This window comes from Tupaia chinensis, unplaced genomic scaffold, assembly GCF_000334495.1.
Source record: "Tupaia chinensis unplaced genomic scaffold, TupChi_1.0 Scaffold000388_1, whole genome shotgun sequence".
Classification (NCBI taxonomy): domain Eukaryota; kingdom Metazoa; phylum Chordata; class Mammalia; order Scandentia; family Tupaiidae; genus Tupaia; species Tupaia belangeri.
The window spans coordinates 2962375-2986726 of record NW_006159890.1 but is presented as its reverse complement, the minus strand read 5'-3'; the positions used below and the strand labels follow the sequence as shown (position 1 = coordinate 2986726).

Sequence of the window (24352 nt, the reverse complement as noted above, 5' to 3'; positions counted from 1 at the left end):
ATTGATGTGCAAGCACTTTTCTGACTGAGCGTTCTCCTGTCTTTCAGGTAAATACCCAGAAGTGGGATTGCTGGGTCAAATGGTAGTTCTATTTGTAGATCTTTGAGGAACCTCCATATTGTTCTCCACAGTGGTTGAACTAGTTTACATTCCCACCAACAGTGTAGGAGGGTTCACTTTTCACCACATCCCTGCCAACACTTATCACTTTTTATATTCTTAATCTTTGCCATTCTGACAGGGGTTAGGTGGTATCTCATTGTGGTTTTTATCTGCATCTCCCTTATGATTAGGGATGTTGAGCATTTCCTCATATGCTTTTTGACTGTTCATATGTCTTCCTTAGACAGATTTTTGTTCAGCTCATTTTCCCATCTTTTAATTGGGTTAATCATTTATTTTCGCATAAGGCACTTGGGTTCCCTGTGTATTCTGGTTATCAGTCCCTTGTCTGAAGCATATTTAACAAAAATATTTTCCCATTCTGAGGGTTGTCGGTTCACACTTGATACTGTGTCCTTTGCTGTGCAGAAACTTCTTGGTCTAATATAGTCCCACTTGTCTATTTTAGGCATTATTGCCTGTGCTTTGGGAGTCTTATTTAAGAAGTCTTTACCTACTCCAATATCTCCCAGAGTTGCAATAATCTTTTTGAATGAAGTCACTCATTGCTATGACAAGATACTTTTTATTTTGGCAAATGTAACAGTGTAGCTCTGAAATTAGCTCTGAGGTCTCCCAGGAACTGGAGATCTTCATAAGGTACAGGTGTTTGTCTCTTGGGAGATAACTCTCCCTTGTTTTGTTTTGTGGTAAAAATGTGTGAGATTTTTGTCCTAATGACACAGAGGGTCCCTTCAGCTTGAAAAAATTCCAGATAGGTTTCTTTTTGACTCTATCACTCTAATCTCCCTTTTCTTAGAGTATTTACTTTAGACAACTTGAATTATAAACATTTCTTTTGCATTTTGAGACATAAATTTTCTCCCAGCTTCTTGCCAGGAACAATGTTCTCAAGGACCTGGGAGTCTTTCCTTACATCCATCTTTCTCCTAGCTCTTGTTCTCAGTAGAGAAGTCTAACTTAAGTATCATTTAGCTAACTGCAGATAGCTTTATGCATGGACCAGGCTCCCCTTGCATTCTCCAGCACTTTTCCACTAGCTCACCCTTATTGCTTAAACACTCTCTTGCAGAGAGAATATTCAAAACCCTCTCTTCTGGCCATCTGAAATCTACATTATACTACTGTTATCGACAGTTACCCTATTTGCATTAGAGTACCACAACTCATTCCTCCTACCATGCTGTAACCCATTAAGCAACCTCTCCCCATCTCTCCCTAGGCTCTATTCTCCTGTCTTTGGAAACCTCCATTTTACTCCTATCTCAAATGTTTAAGGTGATGGCTACTCTAATTACCATAACTTGATCATTACCCAATATATACCTATATTGAAACGTCACATTGTACTCCACAAATAGGCACAATTACTATGTTAATAAGTAAAAAAAATTAGGGACCAGAAGGTGGCATGGAGGTTAAGGTGCTGGACTTCCACTTGGCTGACTGTGGTTCAAGTCCCACACTTCACAGCTTGCTTTCTCACTTTGTCTCCTCTCTCTGTCTCTCACTGATCACATTAAAAATTGTAATAATAATACATAACAAGCCAACAAATGATTTTTAAAAAAATAAATTAATTCATTAATGAAAACAAACCCCAAAACTGCTCTTGAGTTTTGCTTCAGTGGAGTTGAGTTCAGTCTCTCTCTTCTATTACAATAGTCTTGACTCCTTTTGAAAATTTTTATTTTGTATTAATTGCTGGTGGGCATGTGTACTTAGAGAGAGAGAAAGAGAGAGGAGAGAGAAGAAAAGAGAGAGGAGAGAGAGGGACAGCAAGCGAGAAGAGAGAGTGAGAGAAAGCACCACCCAATGGAGTGTGGTCACACACTGCAATCCCTTCTCCAGTTCTTTACCCTGTTGGAATTCAGGGCAACACACATACCTGTACCTAACATGCTTTTCGAGGTGCCAGAACTGAGCTCAAACTGCCATTGGCCATGTGAGATGCAGCTCCCTCAACCATTAGACTGTGGGACTGGCCTACGATAGCTTGGAATGAAGCCTTCCTTGCCTGTTCAACTTCACCCAGTGCTCTTTTTCTTTTTGTTGGCAGGTTTGTTTCATTTTTCCAATAACATTCTCAACCAACCTTTTGAAATCTGACAGAATTAATAGTTTCTATCACTCTCTTTTCTTCTAGAACATTAGAGCACTTCTGAGAAAGTTGCTCTTTTTTCCCTACCTTTGCATATATAAGGCTATTTCTTCTCATTTCCAAAGGACCTCAGAACCTGTTGTCTCCCTCTTTTGTTATACTCTATATAGAAACTCAGGGGGGTCAAAATATTTTATTTTCTTTAAATCCATACTTTATTATTTTTCTTTTAGCATCCTTAGAGGCAGTTGGAAAATGGTGTGTCTGCTATTATATAACAGTCTTAACATCTCAAAAACCCTCATCTCAAAAGCCTATTTTCTAATGACCACATTGTCTTCTCTACCGTCACTAAAATCAGAGTATCTGTTTTACTTGCCTGGCCATAACAGTTTTGAATCTTCTGAAATTAAACTTTTTATGAACTTTTTATTTTTTTTCTCCTTTTGGTTGTAAAAATCTCAGATCAGGAGTGGTAGAGAGGAGAGAAGTTTATTTTCTGGTTTGTTTTATAACTCGTGTTCTAGCGTTGCTAACTAAATTCAGGTTACTGCATCTTTACATTTTTGCACTCATGGGAGACAATGTTACAGAACCTCTGGAAACCAGCACAACAGAGCCGACTCCGCTGTGTTGACTTTGATGTGTTGGTTTTAAGCTTCCTTCTGTTGCTCCTCCTCAGTGCCTTTAAAACTCAGGCTGTTGCCTGAGTGACCTAGTGAACAGGTTATAATGAAAACTGCTGGCTTCTCTGCTTTGTATAATAATCCTCTAAATCACAGAAGGAACACACACAAAAGTAAATTTAGAACACCATCTGATTACAGCAGACAATAACACATGCTTGCCGTTGCTGATCATGTATTTGAGGTAATCTGAGGACATTTTCCTTTCTCTGCCTTTAACCAGTCTTTATTAACATTAACATAGGCTAAGCGCTGAACTTGGAAAAATAAATTAAGCCCTGAATAATTTACAAATGGTGGAGTCAGAAAAAATGAAATAGCATTCATTAGAGCATAGGAATTCAGGTATGACCAGCAATGTATGAGCATGGCCCAAAGAAAGAAGGAAACCCAAAGGAATGTGTCTTTGTGTCCCTTTTCAGAGACAAATTCAGAGAGAAGGTGACACGAAATGATCTTGAAGAGATCACTAGGTGGATAGAGTGGAACTTGCTCAAGGAAGAGGAGGCAGCATATGGAAACACATGGTGGTGTAGCACAGGGCGTCGATGAATGTCAAGTGAAGCGTCATCCTTGTCTCCACCCACTCGTCTAGGCCGTATGTGTGCTGGGACTGTGTCATGCATGAGAGACCCAAAATGAATCGAGAAACCCAGGCCTCCAAGGGTTTTCCGTCTACTTCGCGTCCTAGTAGAGGTTTGTTTGAGATGTGGAAGAGGTTCTTAACCACCTAGGAACATCAGGAAGGTTTCTAAAGAGTGTTCTATTGGACGTGAGTATTGAAATAAAAGTGAATTTTCACCAGGAGAAGGTACAGAATGACATTCCAAGAAACTCAATCCCTGCCCCTAACCTCGACCCTTCAGGCAACTTCTGTCTGTTTAGATCCTATCTTCTATATCTTGCCAACAGATGACATCTGTTAACTTTGGCCATTCTGGGGGGATGGATGCAGTGTTACCCTATTGACATTTTAGTTTGTATGTTGTTGAAGATTGATTTCTAGTGTGTTTGCATGTACTTCTTATTTGGTGAGGTGTTTATTTATCCTTCCTTCTTTATGTACCGTAAGCCCTGTTCCAGTGAATTCTTAATCCTGCCATTAAAACATCCTTTGGACCCCGTTTTAATTTATGTGTTATGGCTACGATGTCTGTCATTGGTATTTATAAAAAAGCACTGTTAGTGGTGCTCTGTAAACCCAAGTTAGAAAACCCGACTGTTGTATACGAGTATTCTTGAGCTGCGGTAAACATCAGAATCACCTAAAATGGTTAATAAAGTACAGATTGTTGAGATCCACCCCCAGATTTTGTTATCTAGTGAGGATGGTTCAGAGCCTGAGAATCTGTGTGTCTAACAAGTTTCCACATCATATGATACTGCAGGTCCTCGGGCCATCCTGAGTTTTGATCCTTAAGCCAACCTAAACTGCAACTGCCTCATAACTTCCCAAGTTCTTTGAAGGCTGTCTTGTGGTATATTCTATTCTTTTTGTCTGGAATGTCACCTCATTCTCCAACTGCCCAACATCCTTCCCAAATTCTTTCAAGGTTTTCTTATTTTGATATTCTATTCTTTCTGTCCGGAATGTCATCTCATTCTCTTTGTTCTAACAAACGCCTTTTTTTTTTTTTTCCATTCTTTAAGAACCTTTAAGGTGGAATGTCATAAAGGTTGTGACCTTTATGAAGTCTGTTCAGGTTTATCTGCTGTACCTTCTCATCTCCCACACTCTGTTGCATGATTCGTGTGATAATTGCACCTTTCAAACTATTTTTGTCACTACTTTATTCATTGGTCCTGTTTGTAGTACCCCTTCTATGCAGTGAGAGCTCTTATTCTGTGAATCTTTAACAACACTATCTGACACATTACTGAATTTCCACTATTTTAATAAAAATGTCTTCTGTCGTTTTAATGAATAAGTGATTGGATGATTAAAGAAAATGTGATGTATCAGGCTTCTTACATGTTCAGATTCCATAAGCCACAAAGTGGCCTCTGTTACTAACTTCACAAAATCCAGATATCACAAAAGCTGGGGAGCAAATCTATTGCAAAAGCAAAAAGAAAGCCATCTGTCATCATAGGCTACAGTTAGCATTATCTTTTCAAGAAAGTCATAAGAAAGGGACTTAAAAAGAAATTCCAAGCCAGCAACTATAAAATCAAAGAAAAATTAACAAGATGAAATCAAAGTATGATGCTCCTCAGAATATTACATTTGTTTCCTGAAGGCTTTCTTATCAAATAAGTGCTTTCTAACAATTTGAGTACTCTAGGGCCTGTGAAGACATAAAGTTCCATATGAAGATGATGTTGACAGAAATGTTGTAACATTGTATTGAAAGAGCCACTTGAAAAAATGAGATCATCATGGTCATAGCAATAATGATAGCAATTGCTGCAATGTACTTGCTTGCTTTGTGCCAATGGTTTGAACTGCAGTCCCCGTATTATTTAATCTTTACAGGAATGGGATGATATTATTATTCCAATTTCATAGATGACAATATCAAGGCTGTTCTTTTTTTTAAAAAAAAATGATTATTTAATTTTATTTATTTGTGTATGTATGTATTTATTTAATTTGCCTAGAGAGAGACAAAGAGAGAAAGGGAAAGTGAGATAGTAAGCCACCAAGTCCGGGACTCAAGCTGCAGTCAGCCATGTGGGAGTCCAGCTCCTTAACTACCATGCCACCTGCCAACCTCATTTATTTAAGGCCAGCATTCAATCCCATTTCTACATAGGGCTGCCAAATGAAATATAGGAAGGGCATTTGTATTTGAATTTCAGATTCATTTTTTCTAGTATAAGTATGTCACATGTAATATTTAGGACACATTAATACTAAAAAATTATTCACTATTCCTCTGAAATGCAAAGTTAACTGGGTGTCCTGTATTTTTATTTGCTAAATATGGGAACCCTATTTCTATCTCATTCCAAAAACATTTGCATCAGATCATTAGGTTGTATGGAATTTTTTCTTTTTTCTTTTTTGCCTTTTAAGCTTATTTATTTCTTTTGAGACACACAACACACTCACACACACAAACAGGGTTCTTATTGCTGAGATCCAGCCTGAGCACCTCACCCAGCTCTGCAAGTACAGGGAGCCCTTGGGACACGAGACCTTCCCTTGTGGGATTAGCATAAAAGAGTGTTGCATTACCGTTGTGCCACTGTGGCTGAGTTGTACTGCATTCAAATTCTCTTATGCACAGGCACTGTTCAGTCTACTTACACTGAGAATTTGGGGTAAACTTCAAACATCTAGCACAGCATCAGGCCTTTTATAGTCTGGCCTCATTTTTCCTGTTCTCCACATTCAGAGGTATAGCAAATGCCAAGGCACTGAGGTGAATGCTGTGTGCCTGGAAACTACAGAGCTGATGTGGGGGTGGGTGGGAGAGAACTGGGAACCAGATCAGAGAGATATCCAGGGCAAGATCATACAGGGTCCTGTAGAGCACTGTGAGAGCTTCTTTTCTGAATAGGGTGCTCAATTATTGGAGAGTTTGGAGCAGAATGACCTGGCCATGGCCAGGCTTAAGTTTGAATAGGGCCCAAGTGGCAGGGGCCTTTTTTTTTTTTTTTTTTTTTTTTAGACCTTGCAGAGAAAAAGGGCAGCAGCAGCAGGCAGTTACTGCAAAATATTTAGACAGTAACTCAAAGATCTGATTTCCTTGAGGCTGGAATTCATGGTTCAGGTTTCATGCTGTGGTATTTTGAGGTCTATTTGATGACAACTTACATGCAGAGAAAAAGGGCAGCAGCAGCAGGCAGTTACTGCAAAATATTTAGACAGTAACTCAAAGATCTGATTTCCTTGAGGCTGGAATTCATGGTTCAGGTTTCATGCTGTGGTATTTTGAGGTCTATTTGATGACAACTTACAACTTTGAGCTGGGAAGAGGGACAAGAGAGACAGCATTCCCCCAACATTAATGTGGAACCTGGGAGAGTTTTTCAACACAATGAGACCTGGAGGGAAACCACATCTGCTGCACCATATGAGCATTGCCTCTTTGGGTGGGGGAGAAGCATCTGCATCAGCTGAGAACACTGTCTTCTCACAAATGGCAGCAGCAAAAGCTCCAACAGGGCTGCATTTTTGAGGAGAGAGGAAGCAGCGGGCAGGCAGAAGCACAAACTGGTGCATGTTCCCAGCCATAGCTAAGGCACTTCTGGGAAGCCCTGGTAATAGCTGGCAGATCTGAAGGGGTAGCAAAGGCACTGCAGCAATGCAGAGGCCGAAATGAAGCCAGTAGACATTCCTTACTAATATAACCTTGATCTAACATATACCCATCAGAGAGACATGATAACAATGGGGCTACCAATATTAAATTAATGAAACTAAAGAGAGCAAGAAAATAGGAAATATATAAAAAGTACCATTTTGTTTACAACAAAAACACAAGAGATTTTATCAGTTTTAACTGAAAGCCTATTCTGTGGCAGGCATGTGCCTTTTAGACAGTACTTCATTTACTTCTCATAGCAGTCCTTAGTCAGACACATATTATTGTCAATACCCTCTTAATAGATGAAAAATTGAGTTCAATCAAGTAAGTCGAATACACAAGGTCTTGGAGATTTGAACTGGCTTCTGTCAGATTGCAAGCAGAGTTATTTGTAACAACACACACACCTAGTGTCCAGGAAAAGTACCAAAATTTCCTCCATGGGCAAGGCAGAGTTCTTTAGCTAAAATAAAAATGATTGGAATTAAGAGAGATGCTAAGAATTGCAATTCTGAAATTCATTACGAAAAGTCTTTATTATAGAGAGATAAGAGTTCCTCAAGGTAGAATTCCAGGGTGAAGAGCTAGAAGGAAAGATGTCTGTCTTGGCTTCACATCAAAGACGCAGCCACATCCCATTCTGTTAAGAACTGGTCAGTTAGCTGTCATGGCCATAGCTATGTGTGCCTCAACAGTAGTCCACCCAGGCCAGGTTACTTTCAGGACACCACGCACCATGGTTATTTATCCTGTGTGCACCTCCATCCAGATTATGGGACAGCTTTCTTTATGGCCTCATTATGTCCTCTCAGGAGGCCAGGGAAAACAGCGTATAATGGAAGGAGAGTTCAAGATGAGGTCTTTGACTGCTGTGCTGAAATACATGCCCCAAATCAAACAGATTAAGTAACCAATTTCTTGCTTCCTTGTAATTCGTAGTTCTAACTAATGCAGTTGGCAGGTATTGGGGGGACGGAACAGTCTGACAAGTTCCTGTTTGTCCTTTGGGTGGCATTCAGTCCAAAGGATAATAGGAGCACAGTTGATAAGAGGGAGCATCCAGGTGGAAGATTTCATTAGGAAAGGAACAAAAACTTTCAAAAAGTAGAAGACCTATTCAGTCTTGCTCATAAAGAAGGATTGAGAATATTGATCAGAATGTCCTATGCCCTCAAGTTTTCCAGTGGTATACCAGAATGCTTGCTTTGAGTTCTCTTTGACTGTTGGATTGGGTTTGTGGTCCAGACCTTCCCCAATGTGAATAGATATTCAATAGCTGGTAAGCTCAGGTGACTTACTACTTAGCGAATGTTTTATTAAATCCTGAAAGATGTATTATTATGTAGTATGCAGCTCCCATGCTGAAGGATGGTACAATCTAGCTAGGTAATTCTCCGGTGGATTCTTACTAAATTTGTCTGGTTGAATTGTGTGTAGTTGGGGGGAAAAAGTCATTACAAGTAAAATTGAAAAGAACTGAAATTCTCTTTAATCCATTTCAAATATTTTGCTTGTTTCTAGTTTCCTTTGGGAATTGATGGTTTACTTCTGCTGTTTCCAAACCTCAGCCTGATAAAAGCACACATTTCTGGGCTGTTTCCCCAGATAATCTATATTGGCATTTTTAGACAACACTCTAGGTACTGGATATAAGTTGACCAAAAACTCTGCTTTGACAGACACCTGAGTACTCTCTAAAGTTCCATAATACAGCTGCCGGCTTTGTAATAGCCTAGAGCATGCACAGAAGCCTTTTCTCATACATCTGGGGAGAGTTCATTCACCCTTCGAACAGCAGAACGCTAAGCACTTACTTTTTTCCTGTAGTATTTCTATTATGGCACAGATCACTTTTACTTTGGATTATATAATTTTACATAGGGTAGAATTTGGTGGATATGAATAAAGGGAATAAAAGAGCTTGAGGGGTAAATGTCTTATTTGTGGAACTTCCAGTAGTTTTATTGTTAAAAAAAAAAAAAAGCCCTATTCCTATCTACTGGGTTACTACCTACTGTATGAAATATTGAATGCATTTTTAATTTTATGTATGTTATTATGAATTGATTTGGGGTCAATAAAGATGATTTGAATATCCTTTTCTTGACGTTAGCACATGCTTTTCCTGTAATTTGACATCCTTCAAGGTGAAGTTTCAGTCCTACTTCTTCCAGGCCTTTCACTATCCCAGCTACGTGTGATTCCCTGTCATTTAGTTTTTACCATAATATACTGCTTTGTATTTTTTTTCCCTGTGGCCTTTGTCCTCAATGAATTCATATCTACTTCTCTAGGGAAGAAACACCTTTCCTCATTTATTCCTTGTAGCACAAATCTCAGTGCCGTGCACTTAATAATCAATATGTATTTGCTAATGGATTTATCCTCAAATGGATGTATGGCCATTTGCTTGATAGGGCATATATATATAGCACATCAACAGGAAGCTCAATTTTAACTAAATTCATGTCTTCATTTCTATGTACTAATGAAATTGATAGGTATATATTATTGTGGAATTATAGTCTTTTTAGCCTTGGCTGACTTCTTATAAATTTTCCAGCCCAAACCTGTTATTTTATTTTATACATGAAGATATCAGTCATCTCTCTACAAGATACTAAGCTACTTGAGACAAAGAACTATGTTCTGAAACACTTCATTTCACACACAAAGCAATAGTTTTAGTTACCTTTGCATGTTTTTGTAGTACTTGGTTCTCACATACTAAGATCCCAAATGCTAGCTGAATGGACTGCTCCGTGGAAATCAATTGCATTAACTAAATATTGAGTTGTCAGACAAGTCATGATGTATTTTTTCTATGTTCTATACAAAAATGCATCATGACTTCCAACAACCCGATCATTAGAATAAGACATTACACAGACAGCCAGTGCTTGTGCCTTCAGCTGCCAGAGCTCCATGAGGGGCACCACCACCACAGGGAGCTCATCAGCTCACTTTGCTGAACGCTCCATGACTCATGTCTGATTTTTGTTTCCCACTCATTCCTTTGGAATGCCATTCTGGATTGCTTTGAGTAGCTGACTGGACACGTGGATACCGGCTTTTCTTTTTGATTCTTACAGCATGGGCTAAAAACCCAATTATACTGTATCTTTGCTATTCATATCTATAATACCCTTTGTTATAACAAAAAGAGAAGATTTTCTTTTTACTTTGCCTCTTAGGAACCAAGGTTTATGTGATCTAGAAAGGACACAGTTTTCCTTTGGCCAGTGTTTAGGAGGAACTCACTAGTCTCCATGCAGATCACAAAGACTGAAAGTTAAATTCACCCCCATTCATTATTTTCCTAGTTTTAGAAACAAAATGAATTGCTAGAGATAGGATTTAATTCTTTCGCTCCCTAATCTATGGTTATAATGCAGGTGCTGATGGATAACACTTGAGTACCTCCAGGCAGCAGAGCTTTACTCATTTAATTTTTTGCATGTTTGGAGCATAAGCAAAACATTGTTTTGGATTTATTTCATGTCTGCATGGTCAAGCCTTGTTCCTTCAGACATGTGGTTCCTGGGACACATACTCATGGGAAAACCAAACAAAATGGATTTTAGATATTTCTGACCTTTCCTTATTATTTTATTGGTAAAAAACCTGAAGGCTCCGAACTTTATTTGTTTAAGCTGATTCAATCTCACTGGATAATGACAGATCTGGGACTAAAATGATCTATGCTATCTTTTTCATGGGAGACTTTTAGTACCTGACTTATTCTTTCACTTCCCATCCAGTATTTGGAGTGAAATTATGCACATTCAGTTGCCCCATCTGGCATCAGAGCCTGTCCGTACTGTGAATCCTTGACCTGCGGTGACCTTTACTCTGATCTACTTCCATCACCCCCTCCCACGGACCAGCCCATCACTAAAACTGTGTACCTCCGAAAAACCTCAGTCTGTAAATACAACCCTCGTCTCTCTCTTGTTTAGTTTACATTTCTCTGGTCCTTACCATCATATGGACTTCTATTCCTGCTGGACCTATATTTTCTCTTTCTCAAGTCCCTCCTGTTTTCTGTCCAATATATTCTAGTTACATTCTGTGACTCATGTAGTCAGCCACTTTTTTTTCTTTAAACTGATCTCCTTGTCTCCCTTTATTTATTGGTTTTCTTTGCACTTATCTGATAAAATCCATCTCTGAACCTGTTTGCTTTCTTCATACTTTTACCAGAACTGATAAAAGCCAATTGAGAAAGTTCTACAGCTGGGTAGATTAACTTCTTAGCTACTTCATAAGAGCAGCTCTTCAAGTGTGATCCCCAGACCAGCAGCAGCAGTATGATTTCAGAACTTTTTGGAAATGCAAATTCCTAGACACCCCTGCCCCTCTTCAGCATACTGAATCAGAATGAGACATGACAATCTGTTTGTTAAGTGTTCCAGGTCATTCTAATACACCTTCAAGTGTGCAAAATACTACTCTATTAGTTTTTGTTTATTAACCTTAACTGGTTATTAACAATGTCAATCTTTACGTGTTTTTCCAATTTGTAATCTTTTATATTTTCTATAGAAATAAAGATTTTACAAATCTTTTTTATTTTTCTCAAATTTGATACTGTCCATTCCTCCTCTCTCTCGAGAGGTTAACACACTAGACTCCCTTTCTTTTCAGCCTAGCAAACTCTCTCTTATTCTCTTAACCAAGTTCTCTTTCTCTAACATCCTTAGCCCAACTTCACCACAATTTACATTCATACACTTTGGGATTTTGATTCTACATATGAAGAAGGTTTTAAGCAAGGGAATGGTATTACCTGATGTATAAAGACTTTTATCCATCTTGTAAAGGATTAATTACATGGATCAAAAAACTGAAGCAAGAAAACTAGTCTAGAAGTAACGAATCTGGAGAAATCTTTGCCTACTGCAAAAATATCACTGAGAATTCAATACACACTCACTTCCCCCCCCAAAAAAAGAGGAAAATTTAGAATGACTATCAAGTGTGTACAATTTTCAACAAGTGTTGAAAATAATTAATATATTTATTTTCTTGATTCAGTTATTACACACTGTATATATAATGTAAAAAACATATCATCGCCCATAAAGGTGCACAATGATTAAATGTAAATCAGAAATTCAAATAATAATTAAAGAAGAATCTGAGGAAAGATGATAATGGTTTAGGTGAGGGTATTTGTAGTGGAGTTATAACTAGCTTTGTGCTATGATTTGGAGGTAAGGGTGAAAGTGAAGAGGTTGCCAAAGATAATCTTACTTTTTTGGTCTTAATAACTGTGTGGATGGTGATGGTACTTAACAGAATAAGGGAGACTATGGTAGAATAATAGGGCTGGAAAAAACAATCAAGACTGTTTCTGGCCATGTTATGTTTTAGCTGTTTACTGGAGATGTAGATGAAGATAGGTACCTAGATAGTTGAGTCTGAAGTTACAGGGCAAGATCAGGAACAGAAATGTAGATTTAGAAATACCTGGCCTATAGATAATATTTAAAACTCTGCTATTAGATAAAGTCACCTTGACAAAGTGTATATATATAGAAAGAGAAAGTGGTTTATTTATTTATTTTTACTTTTAGAGAGATTTTTGCGATAGGGTGCACACACTCACTGGAGACACAGAGAGAGACAGAGAGACAGAAAGTGAGAAATCACCCCCAAGGGGGATGGTCACACCACAATCCCTTCTCTTCCAGTCTCCTTCTGAGATTTTGGGCATGCATGCATGTGCACCCGGCATGAGTTTTAAGCTGCTGGGTCCAGGAACTTGAATGGTGGTTGACTACATGGGAGTCCAGTGATGTAACCATTATGCTGTTTGCTGGTCCCAAAAAGAGAAAGTGGCTCATAACAAAGCCCCTAACTGCCTCCATAGTTTAAGTGGCAAATTTAGGAGAATTTATCAGAAGAAGAGGAAGGTCAGTTATGCAGAATTCTGCTGAGAAGTAGTTAAAATAAGAACAGAGGTAACCACAGGAAATAGTACGTGGAGGCCTCCAGAGAGTGACAAAAACACTGACAATGGAATCTTGACCATGGAAGTCTGATTAGAATGATCAGAAGGAATCATGCTGTTGAATTAAAGTCTTGCCCAAGGGAAAGCTGAGAAATGTGTTTGTCCTTCATTCTAATCCTTAATCAATCAGTACATCCCTGAAATCAATATAATGCTCAAAACAGGTTAAGGTCCTCAAACTGATACAGACTTTTGTAGAGACAGGAGTGGTTGTTAAGTTTACATTTGAAAAGTTTAAATGAAGGTGCCATTAAATTTAAATGGAACTGGAATGTGCAAAGTCAATATAGAATTTTGTAAAATTAAGCTGTCCTTAAAATTACTGATACTAGACACAGTATGGGGGCAGTGGTAGGGGATGGGTAATAGGGGGTGGGAGGCAGGAGATCAGAGAAAAAAACAAAGAACACATTTAATAGCACAAAAATGAAAAGTTATCTGCTGATGATAATGTATATGGTAATGTCTTTGGCTTGACTGATATACACTGTATTCACACTGAAAAAAAAATTATGAGGTACACTGGAAAGATCTACAGTGATTAAATGCAAAGAGAAAATGGATCAAGTGGTTATCACACCAAAACAAAAGCCATAAACACCATGACAAAATTAGCTAACTAACAATAGGTCTTAAAACAAACTGGAACCTGATATTTCTGATATTACCTTGGGTAAGAAAAGTTAAATATGATCCGTACATAGATATTTAAGAGTTGGCAACACACACATACACACACACACACACACACACACACACGCACGTGCTCGCACACTCCTACATCATTTTATTAGTTAAATCCTTTGAGATAGTATATTTAATTTCATGGTCGATAAAATATAAGAAATAACATCATCAGGAGCACATATTTACCAAGTCCCTGGTGTGGTTATTCAAGAAAGATGGTCTGGAAATGAGCAGTGTAATGGTTGCAATATTAAGAAAATAGAACATGTAAAGAAAAAGATCTTAACTAAATTCCCAAAACATAAGAACTAATTATCAAGTAGCACAGGCACTGAAAATAGTGAACTGGCCATACACCAAATGGTTATCTCAGTGAACGGAGTGAAGAAAGAACTGCTGGCCATACAGCTAGTACAGATGTCATCCATGAGGGAAACTATTACAAACAAGAGGGCAGCCAGGTATCTTCTAGTAAATGGGCATCCAGTACCAGGATATTACATCCAGTTACAGTTCACTTGTAACTGCACAAATGCAAGATTCATTTCACGATGGAGTATTTGGGAAAGAGAAATAACTAATCTCGCATAATATTTTTGTTGTTCATTCATTCACATGTTCGTATTTCAAGTTAGCAAGAAAGTATTGAGCACTTATTATGTGCAAAGCACTCTACTGGTGATTTCCTGAATATATGCATATAGGAAAGAAAGAAATCCCAACTGAATTAATCCTTACTTTAGAATGACTGGAGTGCTGACATGCTAGTGCCATTACCCAAAGGGTATGAACACCAAATGTTTAGTTCCTACCAGCTCATGACCCCCATCTTCATCGAAGTCCTCCTCTATCCCATCAGTCATCTCTTCTCCATCAGCATCTGGCCCTCCTTCAGCAGGCTCCTCTGTAGAGTGATCTGCATTTTCTGACACACATTCTTCTTGGATCAGCTCTATACTCTCTTCCAATTGCTTCTTCTGAGCTTCTGGGGGGGAAAAAGCAAATGACTACTACCTTGGGTCGTTCATGAGCCATTTGGATAAACCATGAAAAAACAGTCCATGAAAGAGTACATCTGTGTAGAGGGTAAAATGTCTCTGATTGAAATCATTCATTTCATTTTGATGAAATTAGCAGAAACTAGGGAATCCAGATGGTATCAATAGTAGTACATAAATAAGTAAAGATTTACATAAACAGATTGAACTTTCTGGCTACTTTACATATAGTTCTTTCTCATAAGAATCTTTTCTCTGAGGGTAAAATAGAGCAAAAGCAAAGGAAAACATTAGACATCATATAGAAATTATTTACTCAAGGAAAAAGGATGGAGAAAGCTCATGGCAAGTTTCAATTTAACTGAAAAAGGCAAAGATTAATTTAGTAAGAAAAAAATTTATAGGCAGATGATGTGACGTTTTAGATGATGGATCTCTATGAACAACCCTTTGAAATTTTGACATCTAAATTCTATTGGCAGACATGGTGAACTGCAACAGCTAAAAATATAAATTCTGGTGTCAGACAACCTGAGTTCAAAATCAAACTTGGTAATTAGTACCTTTGGGATGCTGTGCAAAGCTGAAATGATTAACCGTCCTTATTCTTTAGTTTTATCATTCATATAGTTAGGATAATTACTTCCTTAACTTCCAGGATTAGAGTAGTAAATCAAAGTGTTAATATAGTTATTTGCAAATAATAAGTGCTCAATGAATGAATTTAGACTCTACAGTAATAGAATTCCCTCTCCTCAGGGTCTGTGCATTCGATTTACAAAAACCTGCCCAAATGGATATTGCTCTGGCAGAATAATAATTATGCCTTCTAGAGGTTAATTTTCATGTCTTGTGAAAATATCAAGAAGCACTGGGCACTGAATAAATGAGATCATCTTCTGTCCTTTCTTCTATAGCTTATTTCCATATGTTCCTGACTATCTCAAAAGTTGTTTTCACTAATTTTGCTTATTGCTATTTTATAAGATGATTACTTCATCATTTAAGTTTTAAAAGATGCTGTATTTTCAGCTTCTTTATTGATATTTTATGGCCAATGAAGGTAGTATATAGAGTTAAAAGAATTTGTGGTATTCATTACTGGCGTTTTCCATAATGTAAATAAAAAGGGAAATAAGCATTGACACATACATTTTGACTTGGCAAAAAAATGTTCAAACATAACTAATATGTAATTTAATAAACTCTGATAAAATAAGATGTATAAATGAGTAGATAGCCTTTTCTATAAATTGTTTAAAATTCTAATAATAATCACTTCTTTAAATAAATGTCTATTAATGCATGCTTGTACTTTAATACTCCAAATAATAAAGTTCATTGAAAATGAGACAGAAGGATAGAGATGTGACCTGGCCTAAATATCAGAGGACAGGATTCTAGTTTCAGTTTACCAGTGAAATTACACATACTGGGTTTGAGTCTAAGTTTTGGACATTTGCTCCGATAGCTTAAACACATAAAGTCATTCTTAGCTTTGCTACATAAAAGCAGTCATAATAGCTGCCCCTGGGGTTTGCTGTGATGATTAACAGAGCTTTTATATTTTGGAAATATCTTGCAAACTATGAAGGTCTACATAAATGTATGTAGACCTTTTTTATACAAAAAGAAGACAGTGGGCTCTTCACTGTGACTCTGTTGCAGTAACAATAGCAATAGCAGTAACAGCAACTGCAACAATAAGCATGAACAAAGAAGCCTGGTAACATCAGGGAGTGACAGCAGGAGAACTTGTTGGGCTGAGGCTATGTTTCAGCTGGAAGATCCAACCAAGGCTAACAGATATTTATTATGGGAATTTCGAAATGACCAAAACTCAGACTCTTTTTTCTTTAGAGAAAGCTACAGACACAAGCTATATATCCCTTGATATTTTTCAATCAACTTAATAGCTTCAAAGTAATGCCATGGAGATGTAAATTTTCTTTAAATACTAAACTTTTTTTTTTCTTTTTGGAGAGATTTTCGCTGTAGGGAGCCTGCACTCGCCAGACAGACAGAGAGAGACATAGAGACAGAAAGCGAGAAATCTCCCCCCAGGGGGGATGGTCATGCCGCAATCCCTTCTCCTCTATTCTCCTCTCGGGATCTTGGGCACGCACGCACACGTGCCCGGCGTGAGCTTTAAGCCACTGGGTCCGGGACACGAACTGCGGTCGACTACATGAAAGTCCAGTGCCATAGCCATTACGCTAACTGCTGGTTCCCTAAATACTAAACTTTTTTTTTTCTTTTTGGAGAGATTTTCGCTGTAGGGAGCCTGCACTCGCCAGACAGACAGAGAGAGACATAGAGACAGAAAGCGAGAAATCTCCCCCCAGGGGGGATGGTCATGCCGCAATCCCTTCTCCTCTATTCTCCTCTCGGGATCTTGGGCACGCACGCACACGTGCCCGGCGTGAGCTTTAAGCCACTGGGTCCGGGACACGAACTGCGGTCGACTACATGAAAGTCCAGTGCCATAGCCATTACGCTAACTGCTGGTTCCCTAAATACTAAACTTTTCATCTTCATGTGCAAGTGAAGTTCACGGAAGCAAGTACAATATCCTTAATCTCCCCTTTCTCTAATGTTATGTAATGTTTAGTGTAGAAAGCCTTATGAAGACAATAAAGTGGTTATCATAAAACTTAACCAAGATTTTTTCTCCAAATATAGAAAATTATCCACATTACGTGGGGAAACGGTTAATTTAAAAAGAAAGATTGGTTTATTCTACAGAAGATAACCAAAATATCTGGATTAAAAAGAAGACAATTAGACAAGAGATACAGACTAAAAACACCTTTAGGTTTACTAATTACTGGAAACTTCAATTTATCTTCCTTCCATACATCATTGTTCTCTATAATTCTATGTCTTTTACCTAGGCTAAATCATCTGCACACCTACAAGAAAGATGGGAGGGACAGACTAGTCTGAGCACTGAAAAGCTTTGAATCCTGTGACATTAATCATTAATTAATTAATTTCTCTGTTCTGTTGCCTGTACTGATTCTTGAGACTACACAAAGGATATGGCTACTCTGGTTTCGACCCTCTGCTCTTTCTTCTAACAGTGGTTTGGACTTACCATCTGACTTCCTCACTTCTTGCTATCCTAGGATGCTGCTATGGTTTGAATGCTACATCCAAAACTCATGCTGACATTGCATTGCCATTGGGAGGGTATTAAGAGGTGAGACCTTCAAGAGGTGTCTAATTAATGTCATTATCACTGGAGCGGGTTGGTTATCTCAAAAGTTCACCTCTCCTTTTCTGTCTTGGGAGTTTACTTGTCCTTCTTCTGCCCTTCCCTCATGGAATGATGAAGCATGAAGGCACTTGCCAGATGCTGGTGCCATGTTTTTGGATTCAAGACCCCTAAGCTGAATAGAATTCTATTTTTTTAATAAATTACCCAGTCTCATTTATTCTGTTACAGCAGCAGAAAATAGACTTAGTCACCATGCTACTTGTTCAAAATGCCCTGGCTTCCAAGAACCAGCACTGGGAATTTCAAGAAAGTGAGAGGAGTTTAAGTTTCAAATTGTTACTATTCTTTACTGTGAGAAATGTCTTGAATCTTACGATTTTTCCTAAAGACAAACTTTCTCAATTTTAAGTTACTGTGTTTATCCCTTTGTTATATCACATAAAAGAACATTTGCTCAAGATTGACATTATATTGGAAATTCATTGGTCTAGTATCTCAGTTCCTTCTTTAATGATTTCAGAAATATTTCTTGAGAACCTTCACTTTTGATGTTTAAAGTAGTACTTATTTTGTTCCTCTAGAAAAGTCTCTGGCTAAGGAAGCATAGCAAATTTTCAAGGAACCAGTATAGGACTAGACTTTGAAGATGCATAGTCCTCATCTGGCTTACGCATCAATTTGTTTCAGTTATCTTCAGAATGCAAGCTGACTTTCTGGATCTTCCTCAATGAATATCAGTCCTACTCTTTTGATCAACCAAAGCCCTGATCAAACACTGTCTTATAGCTAGTTCTACTGTTGTCTCATGCTTTCCTCATTAGTGTTTAAGCTTCTTGAAAAATTTGAGCTATTGCATTATAAAATCATTGTCACACTCAAAGGGGATACTCAATGTCAACCTTTTTATAAACGAAAAAAGCTCAATACAAGTTGGCTGCTGAGAAACATCTTAATGTGCTCTGTACCTCTCCCAGAATACATGACACACAGAAAAAATAACATAAAGTACTAGAAGGGATATAAGGTGTGAGATCCATATTTCTGTTAAATGTGAGTCCTGTAACTGAAGTTTTCTTCTCTAAAAGGTGAGCATGAAAATAACACCTCTTTTAGAGAGTTGCTATGTGCTCAAATGAGGAAAAAAAAGTGAATGTTTTAAAAACAACTGCAAAGATCTAACAAATACATTGTTATAAATGGCTCAAAATAATTTTTTAGGGCTGATCCATAGCCTAGTGGTTAAGGGAGTTGGGTCTCATATGACTGACTATGGTTTGGATTCTGGCCCAAGTGGCTTGAAAAACACATCATGTTTGTATGGCCAAATACTGACAGGATGTAGGAATGGAGAAGGGACTGCAGTGTAACTGTGTCCCATTGGGGGTTGCTTTCTCCCTATTTCTCTTTCTCTCTCATTTTCTGTCTGTTTCTTTCTGTCTATGTCTCTTTCTCATAAGTGCATGTGCCCTCTGGCAATAAAAAAAAGTAATAACTCTTTAATTGAACCTATACTGATTACTTGATTGCTAGAGACAAATTATCAGTGCCAAAATCATTCATTGCTGCTGATTATTAAGACTCCCACATTATAAGGATAATTTTGGATTTTAGCTTTCACATGGCCTCTTTCTATTTTTTAAAAAAATGTTATAGGGTACATGCACTCACTTTCCTATGTTTAGATAAACCTAATATATTGAATTATACTTTGTTTTTCTGTACTGACATACAACATGCATGTAATTCCTCTGATGGTATGTTTCAAAGACAGCGTGCAAATGCAATGAAAAAAATCTGTAAATTACCCTCATTCATTCAGTCATTAACTTGTAAAGCTAAATGATTGAAAGACAATGTCTGATTTGAGAAAAAAAAAAGCCTTTACTATAATGCTAATTGATTCCTAGAAATTTAACAAAAATACGATTAGCCCACATTTCAGTAATATGTAATATGTAGTGAGCATAAATTCTTGTCAGTACCTCAACTGGAAATGTTATAATCCCTAAACGATGACAAATTCCATGAATAGAATCACACATGAAAACACATGTCAGTTCACAGTATAGCAAGCAGTTTTATACAGTAATTATCTTGCCGAAATAAAAAGAAACAAAGCAACTTAATCTATTTTTTATGAAGTATCTACTTTATTTCTCCTAGGAATGAATGTTAACATTTTTAGTTTATTTTAAACTTTGTAGCATTCTCTTTATCTACATAATTATTTTTTAAAACAGGATTATTTATTTTATTTATCATTGTTATTGTTATTTTTAAGTTTGCTATAGGGCACATGTGCACACTAGAGAGAGACAGAGAGAGAAGGAAAGTGTGAAAGCAAGGTGTCAGGTTCAGACTCAAACCACAATCAGCTATGTAGGAGTCCAGTGCCCTAATCAGTATGTTACCTATGAGCCACCATAATTCTTTTTATACTTACTACTTTTACTGTTTATTAGAGTATGAGTTTGTGTGTGTTTGTATGTATGTGCATTTATATCTTTGCCGTTAAAGCATCTTTGGAGCAGAAACATTTTTATTCATCTTTGTATCCCTGATGGCTAACTCAGTCTTACATACAAATTAAATATTTGATGAATATATTCATGAATTTCAAGGAATCAAATAATGAAAATAAATTCCTAGTGTCAAATTCTTCTCACAGAGTCAAAGCGACAGCTGAATTTGACACCATGGTAGCAGAAATATGAATTTAAAAGTAAGTGAAGGGAACCTTCTTGCCACATTCTACATGACAGCCCCTCTCCACAAAGTCAAAGTGAAATGTGGGGGCCTGAGATTTTCTTAGAAGAAAGTTGTTCAAGTTTATATTGACAAGTTTTTTTTTCTTTTTTTTTTTTTTTTTTTTTGATTAAAAAATGTTTTTTATCTTTTTTTTTTTGGGGGGGGGGAGAGGTTTTTGCTATAGGGCATGTGAGTTGCCAGAGAGACAGAGAGAAAATGAAAAATCACCCCCCAGGGGGGATAGCCACACAGCAATCCCTTCTCCTCCATTCTCCTCTCAGGATCTTGGGCACACATGAACATGTGCCCGGTGTGAGTTCAAGGCACCGGGTCTGGGACTTGAACCACGGTAAACTACATTGGAGCCCAGTGATGTAGCCATCACACCATCTGCTGGTCCCTAAAAAATTATTTTACTTAACTTTATTTATTTATTTTTAATTTGACCAGAGAGAGACAGAGGGAGCAAGAAAAAAATGAGCACAAGAGAGAGGAATGTGAGAAAGCAAGCTGCCAAGCCACCAGGTCCCAGATTCAAACCAAGTTCAACCATGTGGGAGTCTAGCGCCCTTAACTTCCACACCACCTGCTGGCCCCAATATTGACAAATCTTTAAGAGAAAAGTAAAATGTGAAGTCTTATGAGATGAGAGTTGCCTTTCAACACTGGCATCTTTTGGAGTCTTTTGACGTCTTTAAACCAGGATGATATATGACCAAAGTGTTTCTTTGTAAGTAAAGAAGTAAGTTAGCATTAGACTTTATTCTTTTTTTAAAAGTAGATTAGGAACCAAAAGGCCAGAAGCTTATGTGCAAAAGATATTTCTAAATTTCTCTAAATTATAGATACAATGTAAAAAATGTTTATAATGGCTATAAGTTAACAATAGTGCTTACCATGTACTGACCTTTTAATATTTAATGTTAGTCCTTGAAACATACTTCAATGTAAGCTTATTTATTATTATTTTACACATGGGGAAGTGAGGCATGCATAAGTTAAATAAGCTTCCCTTAGTCTCATAAGCATAAGAGTTGAAATTCCAGCTTAGTATTTATGACTCCATATTTTGGGTTGTTTTCTAATACATCTATAGAAAAGAAAATTTGACACATGGGGAGAATACTTTGAATCCCTTTAATATCCAGATAATTTTACATTCAAGAATGAATGAGTCTATTTGGTTAGGGACACACATTGAAGCTAAACAATGACTATCAAAGGAAAAGAAGTACAAATGACAGGTATTCGGTTAAAAGAAAATGCCTAAGGTCTTGAAAATCCACAGAAGGAAAGAATTTGATATTAAATTTCACTCTTCATACCCACATATTTTTCCTACACATTTTATTTCTGCTTCAAAAGCTTTGTATGATTCATAAAACAAGTTAGAATTGTTGGGATTTATGTTTAAAGAGTTTTTTTTTTATTAAATTGAGCTTGCTGCATAGCTATTATCATTAATATAACTCTGAAAATTGGTTGTGTTGGCAATTAAGTTCTTTGACATGCTGGTTTAATTGCTAGATAATTGCTAGCTGAATTGTACTTAGCAGATGGTTGGAAAGAATGTTGATACAAAAACAATCACATTATTCATTAAAACCAAGCTACTCTTCTGGAATCATTGTTTCTGCATACCAGTATCAACTATACTTTTAAAGCGTTCTATAAAAACCTGTATACAATATGAATTTAACACAAAGATTCCAATAAATGCCATTTAGAAAGATGCAATGTACTATGGATGTAAGGATGGCATTACTAACAATCATGGAAAACTACTCAGGAAGTTGTTTTTAGATTAAAAAATATCAGTTACCCAAGTATTTTTGGGAAAATGACTAAAGTTGTTCATATTAAGTATCCTGGATTATTGCTATGACCACAAATTCAGTATAAATCATTGTAAAAATTACTGAGATATTGTGTTTATCTAAATATATTAAAAAAAATATCAGTTACCTAAGTATTTTTGGGGAAAATGACTAAAGTTGTTCATATTAAGTATCCTGGATTATTGCTATGACCACAAATTCAGTATAAATCATTGTAAAAATTACTGAGATATTGTGTTTATCTAAATATCACAATCATTCTAAGAGAGACAGACCTTAGTTTTTTCATTTCATAAATTTTCCAAATTTCATGCAGCTAACTTGTTGAAGTAGATCTCTAGCGGGATGTGAACCTATTCTTTTTATACTGAGGTCTTCGATGTTTTAGTAATGCAAATCCACTGGCTGTAAGGAAGATGAATTGGAGAGGGGTAAACTAGAAGTGGGGACATCAGCTAAAAGGGAAAGCTCAAGGGGATAAAAACGTGGCAGAGACCGAATCCAGAGAGGAGTGTATTTGCATGGGAAAGTGAGGAGAAAGAGCTCAGTTTTGAAAGCCTATGATTGAGTTATTACCAAGACAGCTTTAATGTTTCTTCAGCTTGACTAAACTTTTCACAGGCTTCTTCCTAATCATAGGCCCAAGACCTCCCTTTTCATAGGATATTTACTATAGAAAACTTGGAATGGTATCTTCTTTCCCTGCCCATCTGAGATGTAAATCTACAACCCAGGAATGTTTTTCTCAAGACTTGGGAGCCACTCCCTTTGGCATGCAGTTCTTAAGAAAGTGAGGGCTACTGTCTCCTAGTCTCTATGGAAGAGAAGAAGCCTAATACTAATAAGAGCCAAAAGTCTGAGGAAAGACACTAAGGAGAAAAATAGGCAAGACATTTATGGTACACAAAAATGGGTTTTTATCTTTGATGATAAGGTGTATAGTATCCCCAACTGAACTAGTGAGAAATATATTCATGTTGGAACACTCACTTTACAAGCCAAGTGATGTATGTGACTGAATGTATACAAGAAATTAAAATAAAATTTAAAAATATATAAAAAAAGCCAATTAGCAAACATATTCCCAAAACGTATTGACCAATCTTCCCCAACGTCCTCTGAAATTTTTCCATTAATTTACTCCAACACTCAAATACCCTCTTGCCTCCACATAGCAGAGTTGAGTTCAATACTCATCTCCTATTGTAATAGTCTTGACTCTTATTGTAAAAATCTTAACTAAAATCTTCCTTGATGTTTTTAATGAGTGTCCAATACAATTTTGCTTTTACTGTTATATAAGGGACCACCACAGGAAACTCACCAGTAAGGGTTGGAAAAGTTTTGATCTGATTGCTAAAAACAACTCAATCTCTTTTTCTCTCTTAAATTTTGCTTCTTTAAAAACATTTATAGTTTTTATAGTGAACTACTTCTACAAAGCTTGTTATAAAAGACAGAATTTTCCATTTCTACCAGCTCACCATTTGTAGCCCCTTAAAGGCTCTTTACTCACTTAGCTGATCCTTTTAAATGTACGGCCATCTCCCCTCCTCCACTGAAGAGACATTCCCAGACTCCCAGCAAATGCTTGAAACTGCGGAGTCCCAAATCTTACATATGCTGTCTTTTCTTATATATACTATAACATTGAATTTATAAATTGGGCCCAGTAAGAA

General features: G+C 37.1%; 1 protein-coding gene across 7 annotated transcripts in view; it reads right to left on the bottom strand.

Moving 5' to 3' along the window:
- RALYL (RALY RNA binding protein like) overlaps positions 1–24352 on the bottom strand; it is an 824312-nt gene that overhangs the window by 32875 nt on the left and 767085 nt on the right. For all 7 annotated transcript variants that reach the window (XM_006153846.2, XM_006153845.2, XM_014589900.2 and 4 more), the window contains one exon: positions 14682–14854. In XM_006153846.2, coding sequence (XP_006153908.1) covers positions 14682–14854 — 173 coding nt within the window. The remainder of the gene's footprint in view (positions 1–14681; positions 14855–24352) is intronic.